The sequence below is a fragment of the Pteropus medius genome, unplaced genomic scaffold, assembly GCF_902729225.1.
Source record: "Pteropus medius unplaced genomic scaffold, Ma_sr-lr_union100, whole genome shotgun sequence".
Taxonomy (NCBI): domain Eukaryota; kingdom Metazoa; phylum Chordata; class Mammalia; order Chiroptera; family Pteropodidae; genus Pteropus; species Pteropus medius.
In genome coordinates this window covers 7,760,016-7,787,309 of record NW_024342474.1, presented here as the reverse complement: position 1 = coordinate 7,787,309, position 27,294 = coordinate 7,760,016, and the positions used below count along the sequence as shown (strand labels likewise).

The window sequence follows — 27,294 nt, the reverse complement described above, 5'->3', positions numbered from 1 at the left end:
TTATTTAAGAAAATTGTCTTAGACAGTGAAATACTACCTCACAGAGTCAATAATCTTTACCAATCAGTATAGGCATGCCTTTGGACCTAGAGATCATATTATCCCAGTAAATATTTGCTGAGTATTTACTGTGGGCCAATTATTCTTCTGTACAATGGAGTTGCAACAGTCGACTGAAAAGAAAAAAAAAAATCCCTGTCTTAATGAAGCTTACATTTAGCAGGACAGAAAGTTAACTTTTAAATCAACAAATATGAATTGAGGTAATAATACATGCTCTGAGGAAAAGGAAGCAGAATGGGGGTTAGAGAAAGACCGCGGGGAGCCATTTTCATAGGATGACTCTCTAAGGAAGCGGCATTTGAGCAGAGGTTTGAAGGTTGAGGAGGAGCCAGCCAAGTGAGAATCCAGGAGAAGAGTATTCCAAGCAGAGAGAGCAGCCAGTGTAAAAAACATGAACTAGAATAATAACCTCGATGGATTTGAGAAACAGCAAAAAGGGCTCTTGATGCAGCATATAAGGGAGTAGGAGGGTGAGAATCAGATCTGGATTTGAAGATCAGGTGGGAGACGTTAGAAGGGGCCCAGTAATGGAGTGAGTGCCTTGGTAGAGAATTTAGATTATATTTCAAGTGTAATGAAGTCATGGAGCATTTTGTGGAGGGGGGTGAGATAACTTGATGAGTATTTCGGAGAGATCTTTCTTAATAGCAGAAGCAGAAAAGCCAGTTAGGAGATCGTGGCAGTTGGACAAGTAAGGAATAACGGTGACTTAGCCAAGGTGGCAGTGCTAGAGATGGTGGCAAATAGTGAAATTTAGAGCATGGCTTGGAACAGGGCTAACAGAACCTGCTTGTGGATTGGATACGGAAGATGAGAGAAGGGAAGATTATGGACAACTCCTCAGGTGTAAGGGTTAGGATTAAACAGTGATGTTTTTAACTGAGAGGAAGACTTGAAGAGTGGAAATGTGGGGATAACAAAAAGTTCTGTTGTAGATATGAGCAGGTAAATCCAGTGCCAATACTAAGGAAAAAGGACAAGCACATTCGTTCCTGAATTCAAGAGACAATTAACAAGCACCTGTTACTAAATGCTAGCCAGGCACTGTGCTATGTCCAGACCATTGAAAGAGAAAATAGAAAGGATCAATATCCTCAAGGATCTCATAGCCAATTAAACAGAAGCAAGAACTGCTGAAAGATAAGAATAGACTTACCTAATGTGTTGCTGCTGAAATGCAAAAGGAAGTTCCCATGAGACAGCAGACAGGACCTCCTGGAGTCCAGGACCAGGTCTGGGCTAAAGAGCAGGACCGAGGACTTACCAGCACGTCAGTGACTGTTAAAGTCATTGTAATAAAGGGGACCCCTAGGGAGAGAGTGGAAGAAAGAAGGGGAACAAGGACAGGACTCTGCCTAAAGACTAGAATTTAAAGGGAAAGGATGCTAACAAAGGAGATAATAAAGATGCACAGTTAGAAGCGGGAGGAGAACCAAAAAAAGGTGGTATTTTGGAAGCGAAAGCAAGAGTTTCAAGGCAAAAGTCATAGTTAATAACGTAAAGGTGCTGTGAAGAATTCAAGTCATATAAGGCAGGACATGTCCACTGGATCTGGCACTTCGGAAGAAAGGTTACAGAGTAGTTTCAGAGAACTGGGGGACAGAAGTCAGACCGCAGTGAGCTCTGAGTGAAGGAAAGGGGAGAAGTGCAGACAGCTATCCTTGCTGTCTGCCAAGGAATTCAGTTTTGGAATAGAGTTTGGCAGGGGAAATGCAGTGAAAGGATAGAAGAGACCAGAGGCCACTCGAGGCTCCTCTTTTTAGAACTTCTACAGCATTTAGTTATATGCTCAGTGCTCTATTTTATATTGCCTTATCTTTTAATCAGTGGTTCTCCACCAAGGTCAGGTTCGCCCCAGGGGACACTTGGCAAGGTCAGGAAATTTAACTGTAGATGAAAGAAGATGGGACAACAGACAGAAGGTGATTCAGAGTTCTGGGGTGGGTTTTGTTTTGTTAAGATTGGAGAGATTTGAGCATGTTTGGGGCCTGAAATGAATGAGAGAGAAAAGAGATAATGGGTGGAATCGGGTCCCCAAAGGGATGAGGATGAAGTTATCTAGAACATAGGTAGATAACTAGACTAAGACTGAATGTAGAAGACTTCTTCCTATGAATTTGAAGAGAAGGATGAGAGAATGTAAATACATTTTTAGCTGTGTTTAGGAAATTCATCTAAGAACTGTCAAGCAAAGGTGAAAAGGTCAGCATCTTGGGGATTTGAAAAGAATGATGAAGGTTGAGAAAAGCTAATGGGGAAATTAGTGAGAAAACCAACAACTAGCCTCTCATGTAAAGGGATTTTCAAGCTGGGTGGTGGACTAAGGAAAATCTGGGCAGCTCTTGCCAATGTGTTCAGGTGGTTTGCTCACTTCATTCAGTTCTTTGCTCAAATGTCACTTGCTCAGAGAAGTCTTCCTTGACCGTCTTTCACTCTCTGTCTCCTTGCCCAAATTTATGAATCTTAGCTCTTCTCAAGCGCCGATGTTTTGTGGTATATTTATTTGTTTATTATCTTGTCTCCAGTAGAAAAATCTATGATGTCAGGGACTTTGTGCCTTTTGTTCACAAATGTACCCCAAAATAGTACTTGGAATACAGGATGCTCTCAGCCAGTACTTGGTGAATGAATAAATGATGTTCAGTTGGCTCTTCTGAAGGACTCGTATCAGGAACTTCAATTTGCATAAAGAATTGATTTCATACCCACTGTTTCTCTGGAGTTTCTTATCTCTCAGTGCTGTCGTTTCTACACATCTGCTCCATTTGTCTCTACAAGTTTTCTCTGACTTTTAATTGCACATGATTGTTCTGTCTTTGCTAAAGTGTCCAAGTAGTAGCAACAGTTCTGATTCCTAATTCCCAAGAGAAAGAATCGAATTGGCCCAACTTAGATTTGGTATCTTCCCCGTATTAGTTAACTGCAGCCAAGCAGGAATCCAGTAGAAGGACCCTATAAGGATCAGTCAAATGGCAGTGAGGGCATCGTTCTCAGAGAAGGCTGTCCAATGGCTTCAGAATGTACTTACTACAGTTGTAGAACATTAGTGGTGAAAAGACTCTTATAGTCCAGTACCTTTATTTATTTATAAATGGAGAAACTGAGGTTCAGGTGGGGAAACTCAAGGTCATACATCATATTTTTATTTTTTTGATTTTTTATCTTTTTATTTTTTTATTTTTCAATTACAGTTAACATCCAACATTATTTTATGTTAGTTTCAGGTGTACAGCATAGTGATTAGACATTTATATAACTTACAAATTGACCCCCCCACAATTAGTCTAGTACCCTCCTGGCACTATACATAGGTATTACAATATTGTTGACTGTATTCCCTATGCCATACTTTACATCCCTGTGACTGTTTTGTAACTACCAATTTGTACTTCTTAATTAACCTTTTTCACCTAACTCCCCAGCTCTCCTCCTACCTGGCAACCACCAGTTTGTTCTCTGTCTCCATTGATGGGCACTTACTAGACCACCTTCTAATACCATATATAAGAATAAACTCAAAATAGATCAAAGGCTTAAACCATAAAACTCCTGGAAGAAAACATAGGCAGTAAACTCTCTGACGAAGCTCTTAGTGATATTTTTTCTGATATATCTCCTTTGGCAAGGAAAAAATAAAAACAAATGGGACTACACCTGTCTTTTCCATATCATATTACACTGCCTCTTCAAAGAGATGTTAGAGTTTCCAGCATGAAACAGCTGGATTTCTGAATCTCTGCCCTATTGACACTGTTTGTTGAGGGGAGGTAGCTATCCTGTGTGTGGTAGGATGTTGAGCAGCATTTATTTCCTATGTTTCAGTAGTGGAGTAGCCAACACAGTTAGACCTTCTCCATAAACAATATCTAAGTATTTACTTGTGCTACAAAATGCATTTTTATTCTATATGTATCCTCAATATTTATTTATTGTTTAATCTGTACTTAATGTCTACATATGTTTTATGTATTTGTTGATTAAATACTTTAGTATCTTAGGTAGAGGCTCCTAAAAAATGGAAACGATGTCTATTAAACCCACATTGTTCCAAGCTTGCTTGAATAAGGGACGAGAAAGAGGGACCTAAGGCCATCTCCCCCTGCCCTCTATTATTCCAGAAATAACTCATTTCTAATAGATAGAAATGGTGTAGAAGAGGGCCAGGAAAAAATATGCTTCTATCCTATCATTCCTCCCTCCCTTGCTCTTGACAGACATCACTAGTTGATGCTAGTATCCTCCTGCTGAGCCCAGACGCAGCATCAGAATCCTCAGTGAAACACTCTTGTCAGTCATTACCAATCTACTGGAATCTATTAGAAACTGTTAGAAATCTCAGTCTCAATCTCTGGCTCAATTTAATCATCTGCTGTCTCTGCTCTTAGCCCTTGGCAACTGAGGGTTCTTGACAAAAAACAAAAAACAAAAAAACAGGTCGATGCTGCTCTGAACTTAGAGCTTCCAGATTCTGCCTGGTGTACCATCCAGCTTGAAAATCCCTTTGCATGAATCTAGTTGGTTTTCTCACTGATCACCCCATTAGCTGTTCTAAACCTTCATTATTCTTTTCAACTCCCCAAGATGTCATTTGAGAACTTGGAACATTAATAGGAAATCTCTGGACCTGAGCTAGTTCAAGATTGCCCTGTCCTTCTCGATTCACTCCTAAGTGTCTGGATGTGAGCCATTTGTTTCCAAAATTCTTCCTCAGAAATATATTATACTCATATATTAATTCTTGAGCTATTGGGTATTAGAGATAACCTGTCTCTATTTTATAAACATTTTAAGTGACCTAAGAGTGGTTAAAGAGCTTGACTTTGAATACACTTTTGCTTTAAATCTATCCTTTAAATGGGTGCTACTATACAGACAACATTATAGTAACATTAATTATAGAATTTTTTGTATTGCTTTACCATCGTTACCATACATATAATTTTATAAAGCTATAATCACATTAGCGCAATTTACATTTTGGTTTTTTTCAATACTGTCTTTTAAATACCAATCTAAAATATCATGAGCACTTGAAGTTTCTACTTTAGAGTCTTAAGTTATTTTGTTAAAGGAAATACAGCTTTATTCTAGAAAGACGTCCCAGTGAAAGTCCTATTAAATGATGTTTGTCGTCGTTACTAGAGCCCCCAGTGTTTTCTCTGAGTGGATGGGAATTAAACATTTACATTCATCCCCCTTAGAATCCATTAATTTTTTTCAAATCTCACAAGGGTGTCCAGGTTGATGAATTGTGATGTGGTGGTTATCTTACTGTGCCAACAACGAAGGCTTTGGGCAGGAAAAGCAGACCAGTTGGAAAGAAGGGATTCTTTGTTCACCCAAATGTGTTTTTAATTATAGTATTAACAAAGATAAAGCAAAACCAGAGAAGCACAAAATAATCACTGGGGAGTCTAAAAAATAAACATTCTGTTTACTTATTCTAAACCTATTGTTTCTCCAAATATTAGATCTTTTTCTCTTTACTAGTATTTCTTTAAGAAACTCCAAATTAAATGTGCCTTTGCTTTAACTACCAAATAATTGTAGAGGGAAGAAAATTACCAAACATAAAATAAATCATGTTGGCATTTAAAGATTAAAATGAAGCTACAGCTTGATCAAAGAGATTTATTTGTTGATATTTGTTCATCATTATAAATATTTCAAATCTTATATAGTCAAAAGTGATCCATTACTGTTTTCTAGAAAATGATCATATCTCTGCCAGTGTCATTAACCATGTTAATCTTGGTCAAGGTTCCCTGCATTAAAAATTTATAAAAGCGAAATGCTGCCATAGTAACTATTCTAGATCAGTGTTTCCTGGCCTTTATGATTCAGAGACCTCATTTGTATAAGCATAGCATCATGGACAAGACGTCATATACTTACATGGATACAGGTATGCATATGTAGCATATGTATATGCTCTCTTCCCCTTTCGCAGCAAACTTTTTCTTAAAATGGGCAACATTAAAACATATATGAAATGGGTTCCATAAGTAGGGAAGCCGTCTGTTCCTCTAAAGCTTCTTATGCTTTTACTTGCATGCTTTATTTGAGTAATCGAATATTTATTCCTGCTAACACCCATGAACGTTAATGTGGGGGCTTTCTGCTTAGCTCCATCCCATTTCCTTTACTGGATCAATGTGTTCATCAGAGATCTTTCAGTCGCAAGCAGCAGACATGCACCCAAGAAGTTTAGACGGAGAAGAGGCATTTACTGGAAGCACACAGGTGTTTTCACAGCCCTCGAGGACAGGACATGTAAGCAGCCCCAGGACGTGCTAGGACCAGGCATCAAGGACTGTCAAGCCAAGTACAGCCTCTCTACAGGACTTCACATGCTCTCCCCACATACACTTGTTTCTGTCTCCCTTCTCTCTGCACACTGGCGAGTAGCAAAACTGTGGCCATTTCCAAATGCTCTCTGCCCCTAGTCATTCCAGATTAAACTGTCATTTTAGGAGAGGGATGAAGGTGGCAATTAGCCTTCTATTATTGGAATAGGGAATGAAGAGGACTCAGGAAAAATATAGAGGAAAGGCATGGATTTGAGAAATATTTTGGAAGTAAATATTCGTGATACTCATGGCACCTGAAGTAAGGAAATGAAGCACAACTATGTGTTTTTTACTTGCCTCATTTCTTTTTTCTGCCTCAATATATCAAAATTTGCCAGACTTTTAAAAATTCGCTGGGAGAAATAAATAATTTTATCTAGCTCAAGTCCTATTGGGAAATGAGGAGGGTACAAATTCTTAATGAATGAATGAACAAATGAATGAATGAATAAATGAATGAACGAACGAACAAACGTGGGTCCTTCCTGGCACATCAAAGTGTTAGTTGAGGACAACAACGAACCCAAAGGTATCAGCTCACACAGTCTGTGACCCTCACTTAGCCACACCTGACAGGGTTGGAAAGTTAAGGAGAGTGGGAGGAAGTTAGAGAAGGCAACAGATTCCCTCACTCTCCCCTGGAGTAAAAACTGGAATCCTTTTTTACAGGTAGAGTTCTAAAAGTCTTAGGGATCCTTTATTTACAAGTGGCATTACAGGTGAAGGGCCCAATAAAATCAAGTTTTTATTGTGTTTTCTAGTTTAACTGTCAATGGAGAATCTACAGAATTGGAAGATCAGATTCGGGTCTCGTGAAAGATTTACTGCTTAAATTTCTCATGTGAAAGTACAAAACGGTTAGGAAGAGCAAGTGAAGGCAGAGCAAGGAAAGGAGTACTGTAACTCTGTTGCCATGAGACCATTCTAACTTTCACCCTGCTTTGCAGAGACTCAAAAAGTTAAATGTGTGATTAACAATCTGTACTCTGGGGCCTGAGGGCCTAATAGTTCTACCACATCACAGCCACTGTAGTTCATTCTCATGTGCAGGTTGGGGAGCTGGCTTTGAGCAAAACCTAGTGGTAAAAGCCATCCCGTGGTCCCCCCTTTATACTTATGTTTCCCTTGCTTCTTGCAGTGCCTTCCCAAACCCTCCCAAAACCTTCAAGAAAGGATTATAGTCATTAGCAGTTTAGGGTGAATAGATATTATCTCTTCAGAGGCTATTTCTATTTTACCTTATCTCTAATTCGAGGAGTCCCAGACTGTTAAAGGAATTTTAAGTAGAGTATACTTAAGAATATGTAGCAGTTCCTTCCCTTCTAAAATAATAATCAGGCCCTGGTAAAAATCAGCTTAGTTCCTACTTCTATACTGGTTGGCCAATATCTGAGCCCACCTTCACTCTGTCCCAGTGTCCCCTCTCCTCCTGCTGCTCTCTGGAACCTTCTGGAGCTCCCCATGATCCAGAAACTAAAAGGTCATCCTTGGTGCACTTGGGGCCACCAGGTCCCCTGTGTTCCCAACCATAGTGAGCATCCCATCTGTGTGGTTGTGGGCGGTACCATCCTGGTCCTGAAATGTTTTGATTATCAGTCTTGCATCTACCTTTTTAAGTGTACTTTTCGCTGTTTACATTACAGATTAAGGCACCTCCCTCCTCTTTTCCCCAAATCAACAACCATCGCACCAAACTGAAATCTTTCCTAAAATCTATTTCTCCTAGTACCTTCAAACAACAGTTGAAGAAAAAATTGCCGAATAGTAAATTCTGAGAAAATATGGTTGGGGCGGGGGAAGGATATAATGAGGCCTATGGTTCTTAAATTTTACTATGCCTAAGAATCGCCTGGAGAACATGTTTAAACTGCAGATTTCTAGGCTCCATCTTCAGAGATTTTGATCCCATAGATCTGGGATGATTCAGGAATCTAAATTTTTAACTGCCATCCCAGGTAAATCTGACGCGTGTGTTGCCTAAATGACAGTTAAGAAATACTGAACTCAGCTGTTGCTGTGAATTATGCACAGTAGCTGTGGATAAGACATGTATTCTTCACCAAGAGCTTAGTTTATCAGGATTTTACAGGCATTTACTTTACTTCGGTTTCTACAGTTTTAACTACGGATGCTTATGATACATGTTTTCCTGATGCATTGTCATTAATCAGTGCTCCATTCTTCCTTATTTTCTATAAACATACTCTTTTTTGTTTTGAAATTCCAGAGTCTGTCATCCCAAGTAGTGGAACATTTCATGTAAAGCTCCCCAAGAAGCATAATGTGGAACTTGGAATAACCATAAGTTGTAAGTAGAAGCGATTTCTTATAAAATGTAGAATTTAAAAACTACATTAGAAAATTGTACTGTCAAATGGTTTATAGGTATAGCAGGTGTTTTAAGTATCGTTGCCAAGTTTCTATGGAATGACATAAAAATTTGGAGACAATCTCACCTCCAGCATTTACTAGTTGTGTGAATGGGGCAAGTTACCTAAACACGCTCTGATCTTGTTTCTTCATCTGTAAGATGGAAATAAAGATATATATAAAATATAGGGTTATATTAAAAAAATAACATTGTTTTGCAAGACTAAAACAATGTCTTTATTTTAATAACTTCCTGAATTCCTCCATGGTACAAAGGTGTCTGTGTAACTAAACCAAAAAGAAAAGCAGAACATACAAATGTGTTTAATTCCTCCTTTCGTTGGGCTCTAGATAGATTTCGAACTGTTCTGGTAAAACAGCTTTGAAAATTTCAGCCCCAACAGAGCTTTATAGAATGGAAATCGAGGTTTTTGTGCTTTTAATATCCATAAACTAAGTTTATCCATTAATGCCCTCAAGAATATAAAGCAAATGATGAACGCGTAAAGACCAAAGGAGACATAGAGGCAATGTCTGTGACCAGGGGTGGTCCCTTCAAGAAAGAAAGGGTGATGAGGCTGCAGAAAAGTGCCTCCTTACACTTTTTTAGATAGCATTTATGTCCACAGTTAAGGCAAAAATAAAGAATTCTCATCTGGGCAGTCTGAAAAGGGGGCTGTCCAATATCGATGTTGACCATATAAATTTAACACTGAATATGAAATTTTATTCATGACCAATAAATCACACATATTAGTGCAACATTAAAAATAGTGAAACTATAATACAGAATAAATATTAAGAACAAGAAGCCATATGTATGATGGAGAAACTGTAACCACAACCCCTGCTCTCCCCAAAGTGGCCCACAGGGAGGAAAGGAGGCCCGATGTGTCTGGTGTGCCTCTGTACAGTAAGTAGAAAGACGAGATAAGATTTTGTAGATTCCAGACCTATTCTAGGTGCTACTAAAATCATTTATACCTTCAATGGCATACAGAGGCTCTACCTTCCACTCTATTCTTTCTTCTTTTTGCCTTCATTAGATAAATGCTGCATGCCTACCATGTCTAGACCCCTATGCTAAGTTTTGAAAATACATTACCTGCCTTAGGGATGCTAACTGCTAGCACTTATACTGAAGACACCTACTCCTCAGAAACTTCTGTTGGCACACATTTTGCCACACAGTTATTTTACTCTCAAATTTTAATTAGAAAAAAGGTCTTTTTGTGTTTTTTTATACAATAGATTTTTATACAATTTTATCCTTAAAAATTGGTATACATAAAAATATAATTAAACTATAAAAGAGTATCCATTTAAAAACTAATCTTATGATATATTTCTGTTTTAAAGTCATAATACTTATATGTTGTTTGAGGTGTAGTCATGTACACAGAACTACAAAATATTTTATTCACATGAAGAATCTATTTAAAATTATACTTTATGATGGTGTTGCATATGCACTAAGTATTACTTCTAAAACTGATTTTAATACCAATAATGGAAAGTACCCCCAGACTCCCACAAGAATGGCTTGAATTTTCGCTAGCCATTAGCTAAAGCTATTCGTGGAAGCTAGAAGTGTTACGCTATTCCCGGTTGGAGAGATGATACATAAGCTTGTCAAACATGCTTGTCAGCCCTTCTAGAGCTACAGCTCCATTTACACAGCTAATCAGCACCATACTGAGTTTGTGTCTTCTCGTGGAAAATACTCATATTTTGCCAGTTGAGAAAGCAGAATTTGCTAAAAGAAAAAAAAAAAAATTCCAGAACCCATTTTTATTGTTGTGAAATAGTAAACTCCTAAGGCCTTGCACAGGCCCTAGCACAAACAAAATGCTTATTTAATCCCTGTCTTTGTTGAGTGAATGAATAAAGAGTCTATCATGGACGATCTTCTACTAACCACTACGCACTGCAGGAAATGAGCCTCTGAAGGGATGATGAATATAGATGTTTGTGAAAAGGCTATTGCATGAACTGAAGAATCGTTAACTTGGAAAATGATCGAGCAAGGACTCAGAGCCCAGACTGCCCCACTCCCCGACTCTCTTGACCTCTCTGTTCCCAATTTCCTTGCCTATAAAATGGTGTACTTATTGCCTCCCTCGTAGCATAGTTGAGAAGATTAAATGAATTAGTATATGGAAAATGCCTGAAACACACTATTATTTATTTTACACAGAGAGCCCTTTGAAATATTGTAAAGTTCTACCCCACAAAATTTAGTGCCAATGGCGATATATTACGTAAGTAGGAAATCAAGGGACCCTCTTCTCAAACACACACAGGTACTGTTTATTAGTGAAACCAAGGCACTGCAAGGTTTATTGATGTTTCTCACTATCTTTATACAAACTCTTTTTTCTGTCTTCTTCACCTTGTGAAAACTCTGAGTGGTAAGAAACGGGCCTCCATCTCTGGAAGATACTATCAGAGCCTTTCGCATTTGGCTTAAGGCTCACTCTTCATACCTAATTGACTGAGAAATGAGTCCGTCTGATTTTGGATGTGGTGAGCAGTTTTAGACTAATTTTCCTAAGTTCCTGATGAGGCATTCATAGCGCATTAGCATCAGACATTATTTTTATTGATGGTATTGCTATAATATGGAGTAATTTATTGTAACAAGTAAAGTAGAACGACCTCACAGAAAGATGCAGTTTGGTACTGGAAGTAGCATCCTGAAGCTCTGACACTTTGGCCAGTGAGAAACCAGAGTGCACACCCATTGGCACAGCCCACCTACCTGTCAAGTCAGAGAATCCTGGTTGTCTCTGTCATGTACAGTCGTCAGTAAAGTCCTTTTGATATTGATGTTTGCTTTTGAGGTTTTATTAGGGTAATTTGTATCTGCTTTGTACCAAGTATGGCTCTAAGCAATTTGTGTGTTTTCTCATTTAATCTTCAAAGTGACCTTGTGACCTATATGCCCATTTTACGGAAAAGAAAGTAAGGCTCAGCTGGATAACCTGCCCGGAGACCCAGAGCTATAAAGGCTAAACAGGGATTCAAATCCATTCTGTCTGACTTAACATTGGCTTTGCTGTCACTTTGCCACGTACCTCTGTCTCTGTCTGATTGATGAACCTTCCCAGATCCTATATCAGAAAAGCAAAAGACAGTTTTTTGTGAGTGCAGTTAATTTGTTGGCTTTCTGTGACTGAATTGTTTTCATGAACAAAGCCTTGCTTTTTTTATATAAAATTATTAAGCAGTCTTCATGACAAGCAAAATAAATCTGTCATTTTCCCCTAAAGTCTTAAGCATATTTAGAAGAGAATGGTTCAAGTTTTTTGCCAACTTTGCAATAAAACTCTACTCACTGCTCCATTTCAAATCAAATAATTGTTTTACCTGTCAAGTATTACATATATGGTTGCAATTAAAGTAAAACTGAATGATCGTGTGTGTGTGTGTGTGTGTGTGTGTGTGTCTGTGTGTGTGTGTCTGTGTGTCTGTGTGTCATGTTACTCTAATGATGTTTGGATGCTTATCAAACCCTTTGAGCAGAGTACTTTGACTACCAGGGTAAGTTCCACGAATGGCTAGATATTATATAATGTTCCTGAAATACTTTGTTGATTCACATTTTATTCGCTTCAAAATTCAGAAGATTTCATTTGTTTTCTAATGTGAAGTTTTTTAAACAAATGATAGAGACTGTCATTTTCTGCCTCTTCCAACAACTATCTAAGAACATCGGCACCAGTTCGACACCAACACTAATCTCCAATTTGGGGTGTAGTGAAGAGAGAAACTTTATTCAGTGCAGACAGTTCAGTTGTGATACAGCATGGCTGTGGAACAGCTCAGTCGTGTTATAGCTAAATTATGAAATAGCACGGCTGTGAAAGAGCAGAGCTGCAAGGCCCCCTCGAGGCAAGGCCCCCTCTGGCTAGACAGCGCTCCTCTGTTTGGTCTGGGCCACCCTGCTCCACTTGCACCCTACACCCCATTTTAAAATGACAGTATAAGATTTTTCAAAAGGCAAATACCCATAAGGAGAAGAGGAAAGGGAAAACAGATAGCAGCAAACAACTTTGGAAGTGGCAAAGAAGATGGAGAAAGGTGAATTTAAAGAAGCAAAAGCGAAAGCTGTCAATGAACCTGATTTACATCCTAAACTCCCAACAGGCCCAGGAATTGGTGGAATCAGGAACTCTTAGAAGTGAGAGTGATGGTAGAGTTAAGACAGGAGGACTGGATGAAAGGCTGTTAAGAATAAATTAGTTCCTTAGATGCTTTCCCTAACTCAGCACAGCCAGGAACCCCTTCTTTTCTTGGCAGAATCCTACTTTTTTTATCCAAGCATGAATTGGAAGGTCTCTGGATTGAGAGAGCATAGCTGAGTTAGCAGTACGCTCTAAAAACAGATTAAGTGAAAGTTTACATACTGAATGTTGACACTGCTAGTCTTCTTCCCCCAGAAAGCTCAAAGAAGTCAGGGAGCCAGGCTTAGCATCCTCCAAGCAGGAGAAAGAATCAGAGCCATGTGACCCAAAGAAACAACCTGTCCTGAAATACACTGAAGACCACAGTCCCACTCAGTTGCACCAAGCTTTCAAAAAGCTTTTTAAGGCCACACTCTTAAAAGTGAACAAAGACATAAAGAAAAAATAAAATACAATTGAGGAAAGAATCTAATATGCAGAAACAAAGAAGAAAAACAAAGAAACAGCACATGAAGGAAAAAGAAAACTTTAGAAAGAAAAAAACTATCATTAACATTATTAACAGCATAAGATATATCCATGGGAGGGAGGAAATTAATACTATTACAAAATAACATACAGAGGGGAACAAAGAGCTCTTGAAACTTAAGAATGTGGCAGAAATGAAAAGTATTCGATAAAAATATTGGAAAATAAATTTGAGGGAAAATTCCAGAAATTAGAACAAAACGACAAATAAATGAGGACTCTAGAATAGATGGGAATTATAGAGGACGAGTCCAAATGACACAGTAAACATATAGTAGCCATTACAGAAAGAAAGAGGAAGGCATCAAATAATTTCATAAAATTTGCTAGTATTGATGGATATGTTTTCAAATTGATGGCTCCATGAGCCATAGATGAAAATAGACCCACATCAAGGCACATCATCATGAAATCTAATAGCACTAGCACAAAAAGGCAATTGTACAGTCTTCTAGTGGCAGGAAGTTGGAGGGAGTTTTCATACAATGTATCAGAATACAAACAATCATCCAATAATCAGAATGGCATCGGGCTTCTCAACAGCAACTCTGGAAGTTAGAAATTAATGGAAGAATGCTTTCAAAATTCTAAATGATTTCCAGTGTAGAATTCTCCGTGTAGCAAAGCTGTCAATCAAATGTGAAGGTAGAAAAAGACATCTTCAGCTATATAAGTTCTCAGAAATTCTCCTCCCATGCATTCTTTTTCAGAAAAATGTGTGCCACCAAGAGAAAGTAAAGCCAGAAAAAGGGAGAGTTGGATTCAGGGTGCAAGGGCTCCAAGGATGCAGGAGAGCAGTGTTAAAAGATAAACTAAGTCATATTTAAAAATTGTAAGACTTTAGTTGAACAAAAATAGATTGAATTCAAGCAGAGCCAAACCGGACGTGGGTAGGAGCCCTCCACCCACAGGAGCCAGGGGAAAGACTCACACAGAGAAACTGCTGAAACAAAGAAAGGAAATTATTTGATTGGCTATAGCTTGAAGACTAGTTGGCTGTGATTGCTTGGTTGTCCTTAATATTTTGATTTAATAACCTGAGGCAATTTACAAGCTTAGATTTGGGTTTGCTTCTACAGGCTATCATGGCATTAGAGCCACCTCAATCTAATGGCCTCCTTGTTTAATAATTTAACAGAACTCAAGAAAACCTCTGGTTTCCCAGGGTCTGTGGGAAAGAAGTTCCCAAGATCTGTGTAGTAGCCCTAGAAAGCAAACAGTCCAGACAGGTTGTAAACCTCTGATAGAATTGCTGATGTGATTTAACATATTGAGAGGAGATTTACATAACCTGAGAAATCTGAGGACTTGAATTCGTGATAAACACAAGAAAACTAAGCAAACAAAGACATCAAGACAACTATGGGGAAAATATATCCTGCAAAAAAGGCAAGAAATCATAGCAGGCTACATGACCTGTCTGTGACTACTATTTACATAGTCACAGTAAAGTAAATACCAAATATCGATCTTACAAAAAATTATGTCATAATTGTATTAGAAGAATGGAGCGGGAACAAGAATGAATATGGTGGTGGTATAGAAGTGGAAAAGAACTAACTCCTCATCCTTCATAATAGAAAGCAAATAACCAACCCCGAAAAATAAGTAGTAATAGTTGTATGCTATTTAGCAATATAGAAGCAGCCAAAAGTTACATCTGGGTAAGCAGGAAATAAAGGACTACTTTATAGAACTTTCAACTCTTTAAATTGTATGCATGTATAATTTTCATATAAATAAAAAGTAAATTTTAAAAATAATATATTAAGTTTCCTTGTGAAAACCAAGTATATACACTTATGGGCAGATGAAAAATATCAATTATATATAATGTTATACAAATGGGTACTTGTGATTAGGTATAAAAGTTCCAGTGACATCATCTTGCTGAATTGCTAAAGAGCTGTAAAAGACATGACGATGATGAGTTTTGAAAAGCTTGTAGATGACTCAAAAAATGCAACTTTAGTAACAACAAAAACAACTGACGTTGGAGGTACAAATGAAGAGTTTGACCTAAAATTATTTTATGAACTATGAGTGGGAAAAAGGCAGTATTTTAAATCTAATATATCTCATATAACATGGGATTTTACATCATTACTCTTTCTCTTTTGTCAAGCATTCAGTTCTGTACATGGGACCAACTTATATTGAGATTTCAAACGGTTATCCTTGTTTTTTATTTGTTTTCCAGAACTTAATAGCCTTTGGTTGCCCTCCTTTTCTGAGCTACACACTTCACCCATTTAATGTAAGCTCCTCCCCATTTGACATGTTTGTATGACCTTCCCAGTTGGAATCAATTTACAGAAGAGAGAAAATTAGTTCATCCCTAGTGACCTCATGAGATTTCACCAGCCCTGCCTCTCCTTTTGATCCAACTTCTCTGGCATTTGATGGCCGTTGACCAGAGCGGAAGTGCCTAGCTCATAGTTGGTGTTCAATAAATATATGTTGAAAGAATGATTCTGTAAAAAACTTTGATCAGAGTCATAACACTGAGTGAGTGCTATTGTGTTCTCACTCAAAGAGCCACAAACTCAGAGGCTCCCAGGGATGAGGCAAGTTAGCGAGTGACATCCTTCCAATGAAGACAGTGGCAAATGGGAGACTGAAAGCTCCATCTAAAGGAGCTGGTGGGAAAGTGAGTCCAATGTTGATAGATAATCATAGCAACAATAAACACTATGTAGTGAATCCTATGTGCACTAGTCCAGTCGCTTTATGTGTAAAAACTCAATCCTCGCATCAAAAATTCTATGAGGTAAGCACTATTATTATCTTCATCACCATTTTGCAGACAAGGACACGAAAGTGCTTAAAACTATGTGCCCAAGTGCACATGGCTACTTAGTGGTAGAGTCAGGATTTCTAACATGAGCATTCCAGCTGCCAAGTCCTGGTTCTTAATCACTACAACCATATTGCCTCTCTAATTTTTAAAAAGAAGCTATACATCTATATGAAATCTACTCATTTCTATATATTGGCAACTAATTTAATTTTTTAAGTACTATAATTCAAGCAAAGCATGCTTAATTTGTGACTTCTCAAGTAGTGGATAGTTAAAACATGGTGCTAGGGTGTGTAAACCATGACTGAGTCCCCAAAGCCTGCATTGCCACATTTAATGTACCTGGTAAGTATGGTAGTGACATTGTCAAGAGCTCATACAGATTTTGGACTATTTACGGGTTCAGCTTCATCACTCCAATGGGCACCCATCCTGACGAACCTTTCAAGTCTCGGATATGGAGTTGGTTAAAGGAGAAGGAGAAGGATCTGGTAAATGTGAGAACGGCCACCATACTTATCTGTAGACCAGTGGTCCCCAACCTTTTTGGCACCAGGGACCAGTGCTTCTATGAGAATCTAATGCCTGATGATCTGAGGTGGAGCTGAGGCAGTGATGCTAGCGCTGGGGAGCGGCTGCAAATACAGATGGAGCTTCGCTCATTCACCCGCCGCTCACCACCTGCTGTGCGGCCCAGTTCCTCACAGGAGTCCACAGCCCAGGGGTTGGGGACTCCTGCTGTAGACCATAAGAAGTTTCAAACCTCTCTGCAAAGCTTTGTGGGTTTGTCCAAGAAGTCACAGTGCTGTTTTCCTCTGTTGCAAAGATGACAGAGATGGGTTTGCTGTGTTTTGTTGCCTGTGCTATTGTTTTGTTTCGGTGGAACATGGATTTTTTTTCAAACCAAGGGAAATATTGAGTGTTCTGTGATGGTTGCTTCAGCTTGGCAAACTATTGTGTAAATTCACTGGCAGATGCTAGAAAAGTTGTACTTCCTGGTAATAACAAAGTTTTATTTTTGCATCCTATGCCCAAAACAATTTGCAGTTCTGAAATATGACATGAGTGATAATGCTAGATGTTTATGTTTTCTCTTGAGGAATTATTTCATATCACTGAGTGGAAGTATAAATTATGAATTAATTATAGTGAATAGAATGTTCTACGTTCCTTTCTACAAGCCAAGAATAATGATTGGATAAATACCATTAACATTTACTGCGAACTAATTTAGGCAGTGGGTAGGGTATTGGTGTGTGTGTTTGTGTTGTCTTTCAATGTTGTATTGAGATATTAAACCATCTGTTCTTATGCATAAACATTTTTCTGGGATTCAGATACTATTATGGGTTATGATATGGTTCTGTGATTATTATGAGGTGATCAGACTGTTTATAAGAAAATCTTACTTTAGGGGCCTTTTAATGGTCACTAAAGGCTTAGGTTGGCAAAACAGCTCTCCTCTTGGAGGCACATGGTTTTTTTACAAATGTTAGTATGGTTAATTTTAAGTATCGGACTCCTAAATTAAATATTTCCAAATTCCTACATCAAGATGACATTTTTGTATTTATTTGGACTATAGTTCATTTTCAAGATTAAGTAGTCTCATTACTAATTGCTTTTCATTCTCATCAAATTCCTAAGAAGAGTTATAAAGCTCAAAACCGACCACTGTGCAGGATAATAGTTTTATCTGTAAACTCAGTAAAAATTATATAAACATGTTTAGAATATGAGTATTATCAAAATATAATTAACACCAAATATTTACTACTGTCAATAAAATAGTCACATTCCAAAACACTTTAGAACATTCTAGGTATGAATTTGTGAGCAAAGATTAAAGATTTACAGTACATCTAGCAAAAGATTTCCTTCTCGAAAAAAAGAAAACACCTTTAAATCAGTGATTCTCATCTACTTTCCCACCCAGAACACTTGGTAATATAGCACATACCCATGACAATGGTGTCCTTTCCCTCAACAGGAGTAAAAGAAAGGGTGGGAGAAGGAATCACACATGAGTATCACTAACAGGAGCCCCCAGTTGCTTTTAACACTCTCCTATTGGTGCATCTACCCTTCACCGCCCCACCTTGAGAACCACAGATTAAAGTAGATTTAAACTTGATGCAGCTCTCCAATTGCTTTCTGCAGGTACAAATTTAAAGCGACTGCTTTAGTTTTAAAGCTTATAAATACTTTAATGCGAACATATTTTTACATCAAAAAGATGTAGTGTGCACATTTTCTAATTGATCATCTTTACATACAAATTGTATTTGCTTTAACGGTTACTATAAAACGGGAGATGTATAGTAGTGGGTGAATAGTGGATATAAAAATGTGACTAGTCTATCTTTATTATTACAGCACCATCCAGTAGAAAACCGGGAGACCCCCTTGTCATTTCAGATATCAAAAAAGGCAGTGTGGCACACAGGTAAGGAAAATGGATTTTCTGATTCATTCCAAGGCATTTCTTAATTAAAGCAAATATGACCCTTGCCACACCCTAGGTAGACCTTGCTAATGGATCATGCTATTCTCAATATTTTCCATGCAGCCACTGTTAATCAATCATATTTGACATCCCTAATGTCAATGGCTATTGTAGATCTATTTATTCCTGCGCCCAATGGAGACAGCCAACATCTGAAAATGTTTTTTAGGATCTTCCGTGAAGCCGACATAGGCTCTCCTTCACTGATCATATCCATCTTTCATTTTCCAACTAAAAAACTGAAAGCAGCCCCAATTATGATAGAAACTCCACATGAACATAATAGCTTATGAAAGAGCTTTGCTGATGCCAGAATGTCCTCCCGGGCCAAGCCAGATCCTTGAGTCTTAGTCTCCTATTTGGTCCAGATACCATCAAAATCAAAGAGTCTCAAACTTTTGGTTTCACAGATCAAAAATATTTTTTTAAATACTGGTATAAGACTGTTAACTTTTTTTCTCTAGTTAAGAACTTTTTTAAAATCCCATCTGTTATCACAGTCATTTAATTAAAGAAATATTTTAACATTCAAAGGTAGTAAGGACATTGTTCGAGTTTAGGTATATAGGTATAGGCTCAGATGCTGTGACAGAGAGACTCACAAGTAGAGTGCATCAAACAATAGTTTGTCTCTCATATGACAGTTGGAAAATAGGCAGGCAATGCAGGGCTGGGGAAGCAGCTCTGCCATCCTCATCAGCTTGCTCGGCATTGCAATTTTCTAGCTACGTGAAGGAGGTGGGGGTGGTGCCAAGACAGTGTTGGGCATACATCTTTAGGGGGTGATCTCGAAGAAGAAAGGGGAGAATGGATGCTGGGAAGCAATTAGCAACCTCTGTCACAGACATAATGCATAAAGATAGTTCTTACCAAAACATACCCTTTTTTTTACAAATGTGTGTATACATATATGCACATGTAAACACATATACATTCTTATTATTTTTCTCATTTCATGATGGACCTTTAAAACTTTCAACAGACCCGCAGCGGTCCACAGCTAGTATCAGACTCTCAGTGGCCACTCCAGATAGGTAGCATTGGATCTACCTTTTCTTCCTACTACAGCCACGGTGAATTTCCCTGTGCAGCTGGGAGTCGCAGAGGCATCAAGTCCCAGACCTCCACTGAGTCCATCCCTCCTTGACTTCCCTCACTTACTCAGTCAACCCTTTTTTGAACCTGGACTGCCCAGGTTCAAAAGTGGCACGCAGTGCAGAGAAGCATAAAGACACTGTTCTCTGTAGACTCCGGATCTCACCTCCCTTCCCAGGAACCTTAGAATTCCCGAGTGAAGCTTACAGTGTTATCTTGGTCTAATAGAAGAAAGCATAAGAAAAAAGGTTTTTAATACTCCACATTTTAATGTCACGGTGGCCGTCAAAATAAGACTGGGAAAAATGAGCTGGTTGTCAATAAAATTTAATTTAAAAACAGTCGAAGAACCTCTTTTCCTCTAAAGACGACCATAATGCTACATTAAGCTTAATGCTTCTTAAATGGCCTGCTTAAGTGCTCATCGTTACTCATGTGCTGCTGTTTATTTACTAACAGAACTGGAACCCTGGAACTTGGAGATAAATTACTCGCGATAGATAACATTCGGCTAGACAACTGTTCCATGGAAGATGCAGTTCAGATCCTCCAGCAGTGTGAAGACCTGGTGAAGCTCAAAATCCGCAAAGATGAAGATAATTCAGGTGTTGATAGCCTCCTTTGTTAAGACTGGTTTTTCTAACTGTCCATCTGTCACAGAAGATATTAGATCTGATGTTTGACATACAGCAGCTGGCTAGTGACATCGCCTCAGAGTTTTACTGAGTTAAAAAGGTTTTTAAATTGTGCATTGAAAGTGTCGTATCAATTTTAAGTAATGGTGCTTTTAAATGATATAATTAAGACATTTTCATTACATAAATGTCTTTATAACTGTATTAAAATAATTTAATTTGTAAAAGGAAAACTAAATTCTCTCCCAGTACCACCCTAATACAATGGAAGAAGTTATTTTCAACTTGATATTTACATCACATAATTACAACCATAGTGCATATTACATTTTTACTTAATTTGGTAAGCATGTTACCATTTTATAAACCCTTCATAGCTATCATTTTATTTGCTGCCTGTAATTTATTTACCATTCTTCTCTTTTTACTTATATCACATTTAATTGTTTATTATAGATAGCACATTCATGGATATCTTTATGCATAGATATCTTTATTCAACTTTTCTTCTTTTGAATTATTTCCTTAGGAAATATTGCTAGAAGTAGGATTGCTGAGTCAGATTAAAAAGGAAATTTTATGATTCCTAATGAGTCTGGCACCATGTTGCTTTCTAAAAGGGCCATATCCATTTTTAGCACTTCCAGCAATGTGTGAATACAGTGGAGCAGTGCTTCTCAAACTTCAGTGAGCCTCAGAACCACCTGAAGAGCTTGTTAAAACACAGTTCCTGGGCACTACCCCCAGATGGGGCCTGAGAATCTGCATGTCCAGTAAGCTCACTGGTAATGCCGCTGTGGTCCAGGGACCACACTCTGAGAAGCCCTTGTACCTGATTCTAAGAACCTAAGAGCTCATTGAAAAAAGTCCATTAATTGAAAGAGTCAGCTAATGTGAGAAATTATAGGAAGTATATATAGAGAGATATGTAGATATTTTGCCAGCTTATGGGTGAAGCCAAGGCTTTTCATATGAATAGTCTGCTGATTAGAGTTACAAATCTTTTTACTCATTTATTTGCAAAACCATACCCATAATATGTAGTTTATGATTTCCAGTTTGGGGCTTTTTTGTTTATTTATTTTAATACGATGGAAATTTTAAAAATTTAAAACAATCTGAATACTTACTCCATCTAGATTTCTATTTTTCCCAATGTTTTCAAGGTTTTCCTCTACATAATTAACAGTAGATTTTTGCTTAATGACCCCCCATTATTGAATCTTTCCAAAGCATTTGATTTTTTTTTTTTTTTTTTACGCCTACAGCCCCTGGTCTTCCTAGGTGGTCTCCCATCCAAGTACTCACCAGGGCCGACTCTGCTTAGCTTCCGAGATGAGATGGGATTGGGCTTGTTCAGGGTGGTATGGCCATAGACTGATTTTTTTTTTATAAAACCACTACACTCATATTTCATAGGTTATGTAAAATTCATTAAATTACATAGCTACAATAATAAGTAAAACTGGCATAAAATAGGCTCGGGAATAAATGTAATTGACTCAATTTTTAAGCTGACAGCTTAAGTAGTTGCAGGAGCAGAAGTACACAGGGGTACTGGAAAGATAAACCTATTTATCTGGAGCATTCCATGGCACTGGTAGATATTTACAAAGGAGAGCAACAATTAATCCAGGAAATTGATTATTTGGAGATTGGTTAAGAGAGCTTCTGCTGTATATAATTTCATATAAAACAATAATGAGTTATCGTTCAAGTTCTGGAATCACTTGTAATCAAACAATCTAGATCTAAAGTTCGTGTTTATGTCAGGCAATGTGTTTATGATTCTTATTCAAAATCAAAACAAGTTGGTACATCAGTACATCATCATAAGGATGATTACGTTCAAATATATTTTATAAACAACAGTTTAAAATATGTACAAGTTTCTTTTCTACTCATTATTCTCCAAGCAACTGATTTTCTGTACCAACATTTGCATTCCTCTCCTTATAAGCATGCTTCAATTGTACTTTCTTTTGGGGATTTCTTTCAAAAGAAGGATAAAGCCTCCAGTATCACTCTGGGTTCTGTGCTAGGGAAGAGGCAAAGCCCTGTGGAGAACTCCAGTTTGCATGATTTGCCAGGCTAAGCAGATCTTAGCTACCTTTCTTGTCGACTGAAAAAGCCAAGCCAGAGGTGAATATGTTTGGAGCTCACTGCTGGCAACACTCCAATTTCAAAGCCAGGCTGAGCAGACATGTTGGAAGCGGTTTCAGAAACAACTGAGCACTTGGAGAGCTGGATAATACTTTTGCTGCTTTCCCTCAGCTCAGTTTTTCCCTTTAGACCTTTACCCCTATGATCCCTATGCCTAACATTATGGTAATTATCATACTTATTAAGTATTTTTTTAATCTTTAAAAGGCCCTGAATTCTTTCATTGTAAACCATGCACCTACCTAAAATAAGACTGTAAATATAGGTGTGAGAGACATACTGTATAGATTAGTTCAAGGCAGACTTTGTAGACATAAAAAGCATGTGCTTTAAAATCAGACCTGAGTTTAAAGTCCAGCTTGACCACACTTGAGCTGTGCAAGTTCAGGCAAGTTACTTAACCTGTCTGAGTTGGGATTCCATTTTCAATAATGTGCACCTGATAATGCCGACCTCGGGGAGCTGTTGTAACTTGTTGAGCGAGATGTTTATTGGCACAGTCACTGTTCAATATCTGGGGACTATTTTTATTATTATCACATCCTGAAATGCTTCTTCCCACATTTGTTCTGATCCTTCATCAAAATATAAATAAGTGAAAAATAATTATTAATCATTACGACAGTCACTGATTTTGGAATTTTGGAGTTTGGGTACTATGCTTAATCTGAAACTAAGCTAGTGACTTGAATTGCTGCCATCCTTTGTCTCAATAATGGTAATATCCAGCATGTATTCTCCACTCCCTGAAATATTGCTCATGCTACTATTGGACTTTCTGTACTCCAAGAGTCTTCTATTCCTATCCTTAACTATCTATTCCTCTCCATCCCTGGTTCCCTCATCAGTTACAGAAAATTTATCACCATGCTTGGTATAACTCAGTTTCCTAAGCAGTACCGAAGTCGAGTTTAACAGATGTTGTTTCAAAATGTAAGCATATTCCAGCTACACTGGCTTCATTGCTCTGCCAAGGAGATGGTAGAACTATTCTCAAATGTTGTTCAAGTCTTTATTTTTCATTCAGTCATGCAATCAGTATTTATTTAGTGTTTGTGAGGTGCAAGATACTGTGCTAGAGACTGCCAGTTCTTAGATTAAAAACACACAATCTCTACCCTTAAATCAGTCACCACTTTATAGGAGAGACAGAAGAAAATCAATAAGTAACAACATGATGAATGTTCTAGGAGTAAACACAAAATGTTAACAGAATGTGAGGTAGCCATTGGTACCTGGGGAGCTCGAGGAAATTCTTCTAACAACCTTAGTCTTCAAAGTTTTGGGGAGCTATTGCTAGAATTAATCAGAGGAAGAATATGAGGCAAAGCAGGAGGCCAGAAAGCATAGCACATCCTAATAGCAGATGTAGCTGAAGCAACAATTATATGTCAGGACTCAGTAGTAGATAAGTAGAAAGATATGCCAGATCATTACATTCCTTCTAAACCATGTTAAGACATTTGAACCAGAAACCAGTGGGGAAGACTTACAGCAGGAGAGCGAGGCCATGATATTTGGTCTGTGACCCCAGGTTGCAGTTATTTTCTGAAGTATCGAATGAGGCATTCGAGAGAGTCTGAATCAACTCTGTTTCTAGCTCAGACTAGAAGAAGCAGTAGAATGAAATGACTAAGAACATTAGACTGGCTTCACAACTGACAGTCTGGGAAACAGAAAAATAACTGCTCTGAGCATCATTTTCCTCATCTATAAATGACCATTCGATGCCTACTTCCCATGGCTGTTCTAAGGATCAGAGGAAGTAATATATTGAAGTCCTCAGCAATAATATGTGGCACCTAGTAAGGCCCAATGAGTGCTAACTATCAACAGTCGTTCTTAGGAAGTGATTAAAGCCAATCTTAGTTTTATTTTACAGTAGCCAAAACTTTTGAAACACTTGGGATTGTGGGGATTTTTCTCCCCTACATTCAGAGACCATTCTGCCTTCAGGGGCTTTTGCATTTGTTATCATTCATTACCACGGGAACATAAATCAAGTCGAGCCTAATGGTTTCTTCCTGGGTCTGAAGCTCCAAAAACAATGTCTATTACCCAATCCCCAGATCCCCAAAGATGCAAGTAACCTGCTTGAAATAAAATCTATTTTTTTGCCTTGATGGCATCTAGATCTGGTATAAATGGAGAAGGGAGAGTTTGAAGATCCAAGAAGGAACCCTGAAGCAAAACAATAGAGAATTTGGGGAAATTATGGGAAGTAATAAATGGAGGCTTCCAAATCTGTCCCATATAATTTATAAGGGTATGCTTCGACCACACAACAATAAGGAAGCTGTTTGGGCGGGGGAAGGGGTGGTCTAAATGGTTCATTTTTTCAGTCTTGTCCCCCTTCAGGACATGTAGCCATACTCTGAAATGCATTCCACTACTTTTAGTTGAAATGAACTTAGATTGACCTATGCATTTATGCATTCAAAGGCTCTCTCCCAAATCCAAGCCTCCTATTCGGCCACAGAAGCAGCTGCCATTATGGATTCAAGCCAGATAGTGCTCATTCTGTTAAACAGGCAGCACTCCAGAAGCCGGAAAATAGCATTGCAGATAAGTAATGCTGCAATTTTGCATCTGTTCTGTGGTCCCATTAATTTTCTTAACTAGAGCTGAGCATAACAAACAAGTAGGCTTGCCCCCTTTCGTGTCTTTCACTAATAGTTGTAAACCTGCTTATGATATCATTAACATCTGGTTAGGTTTGTTTTGCAACTTACTGGTGGTCCTGTACGTTTTTCCTTTTCAGAAAGTTTCTGTTCTAGTTAAACACTCCAGTTGCTCCTTTCTAAGCTTTCCAAGCTGGAGCAGCCTCGAGGAGAGACTGTCTTGGAGTACTTCCACCTCCAAAATGGTCTGAGCATTACTGGCAGTTATCGCCCTCATCCTAAGCTTCAAGGCTTTCCACATGCCAGTTGGGCTGTAGCCCGAGAAGGCAGGTGGTTTTGGAAGTGCAGCCTGAAGCTGACTCGACTACTGTTGGGAATGTGAAGGGAGGGTGTTCTAGGTTTGTTGGTTCCCACAGTGGCAGCCCAGGTCTTATTCTCCCACTTTGAATGAGCCAGATTGGGTTTGCATCACTTTGGAGAAGGGACCTAGACCTTGGAGTAGCAAGATGGATGATTCTCAAAGCTCTCTTAGAGACCTCTTCCCTTGGAACCAGTGACTGCATGCTAATATTAACATTCATTCATCCCTTCACTCATTTGTTCAGGCATCTGAAGTGTCCTTGGAGCTGGACATAGTTCTAGGCTCTGGAGATATGAAGATAAAAGTCTTTGTTTTCAAGGTGATCCTATTCTAATGGAGGAGACAAGTAGAGAGATAATTAAAACATCTAGTGAAAAGTATTTACTAGGACTTACCTTCTCGGTGGGGGCCCAGATTGGTTCTCAGGGAACAGGAAAGCTTAGATATTACGTTACAATAGTTTGTGGCCTTCCAAAGCTCAGCCCTACCCTACTGAATCTTATTCCTTCGTATTTAATTTCTCTCACTAGGGAGAGTTTTAATTTAGCTTTCTCCTTATTGGCGGGGTGGGGGCGCGGGGAGTGAGGGCAAGAATTAAAATAAAATGAGAAACACTAGAAGAATATACAGGAGCTACGGGATCTCATAGGAAAGGCCTCCAGCCCAAGCTGAGAAGCCAGGAAGCCTGAAGGATGAGACATCTGAGCCAAGTTTTAAAGTAAGAGTAAAATTCTCCAAGGGAAGAAAGATGTTTGTGCACAGGGAGTAACAAGTGCAAGATTAAAGATGTTAGAAAGATGTTTTTTTAAAGAACTGCAGATTATAGAGAAGAATTTAGGAGACTGGATTGGGATGGGAGGGTAGTGTGACCCTCTGGCGACTCAGAGGCTCCAGCCCAGCTCATGCAAAGAAACAGGTTGTAGTTATTCTTAAGGAATTGGGGAGCCAATGAAAAGCATCAAGTAAGAGAGTAAAATATTCAGATTTATGCCTTTAAAATATTCTAGGAAAAAAAGAAAAGGAATTATGTGTTGGCAGCACTGGTGAAAATAAATATGAGGGAGAGAAGCAAAGGCTAGGTCTCTAGCAGGAAAAAAAAAACAAACATTGGAAGAAATCATTGTAATGAAAAACTGGGTAGAGCTGAGATGAGGTCCTCTTCTAGAGCAAGTGGCAATGGGACACTCTGGGTCCTGGTCTCGAGGGGTCTCATAAGGGTCTGGATGAGACATGTACAGCCTACCACCATTGTCTATGAAAGTAAGGAAGCCAAACTAATTAAATGTCTGTTTGCTCAAGGCATTGACATGGGGTTTTTATTGAATTAAATATTTATTATTAAATATTTATTTTTATAAATATGATAAATGTATTAAATTAAATATTTAATAAAATAATATTTTATTATTTTTTAATATTATTATAAAAACTTCAAATATATTAAAAATATGGGGAAATGGTGTAATGAACCATCATGCATGACCTAGCATTAACAGTTATTATAATCAATCTTGCTTCATCTGTACTCCCATCCGAATTTAAAACTTATAAAATATGTAACTAAATATCATCACAGTTTAAAATATTAGCAAGAATTCTTAATATTATTAAATAT

General features: G+C 38.2%; 1 protein-coding gene and 1 pseudogene across 10 annotated transcripts in view; one reads left to right on the top strand and one right to left on the bottom strand.

Annotated features, from left to right (window-relative positions):
* GRIP1 (glutamate receptor interacting protein 1) overlaps positions 1-27,294 on the top strand; it is a 587,313-nt gene that overhangs the window by 516,349 nt on the left and 43,670 nt on the right. For all 10 annotated transcript variants that reach the window (XM_039865941.1, XM_039865938.1, XM_039865939.1 and 7 more), the window contains 3 exons: positions 8,641-8,721; positions 18,675-18,744; positions 20,359-20,504. In XM_039865941.1, the coding sequence (XP_039721875.1) occupies positions 8,641-8,721; positions 18,675-18,744; positions 20,359-20,504 (297 nt within the window). The remainder of the gene's footprint in view (positions 1-8,640; positions 8,722-18,674; positions 18,745-20,358; positions 20,505-27,294) is intronic.
* Positions 21,794-21,912, bottom strand: LOC120605192 (uncharacterized; annotated as a pseudogene).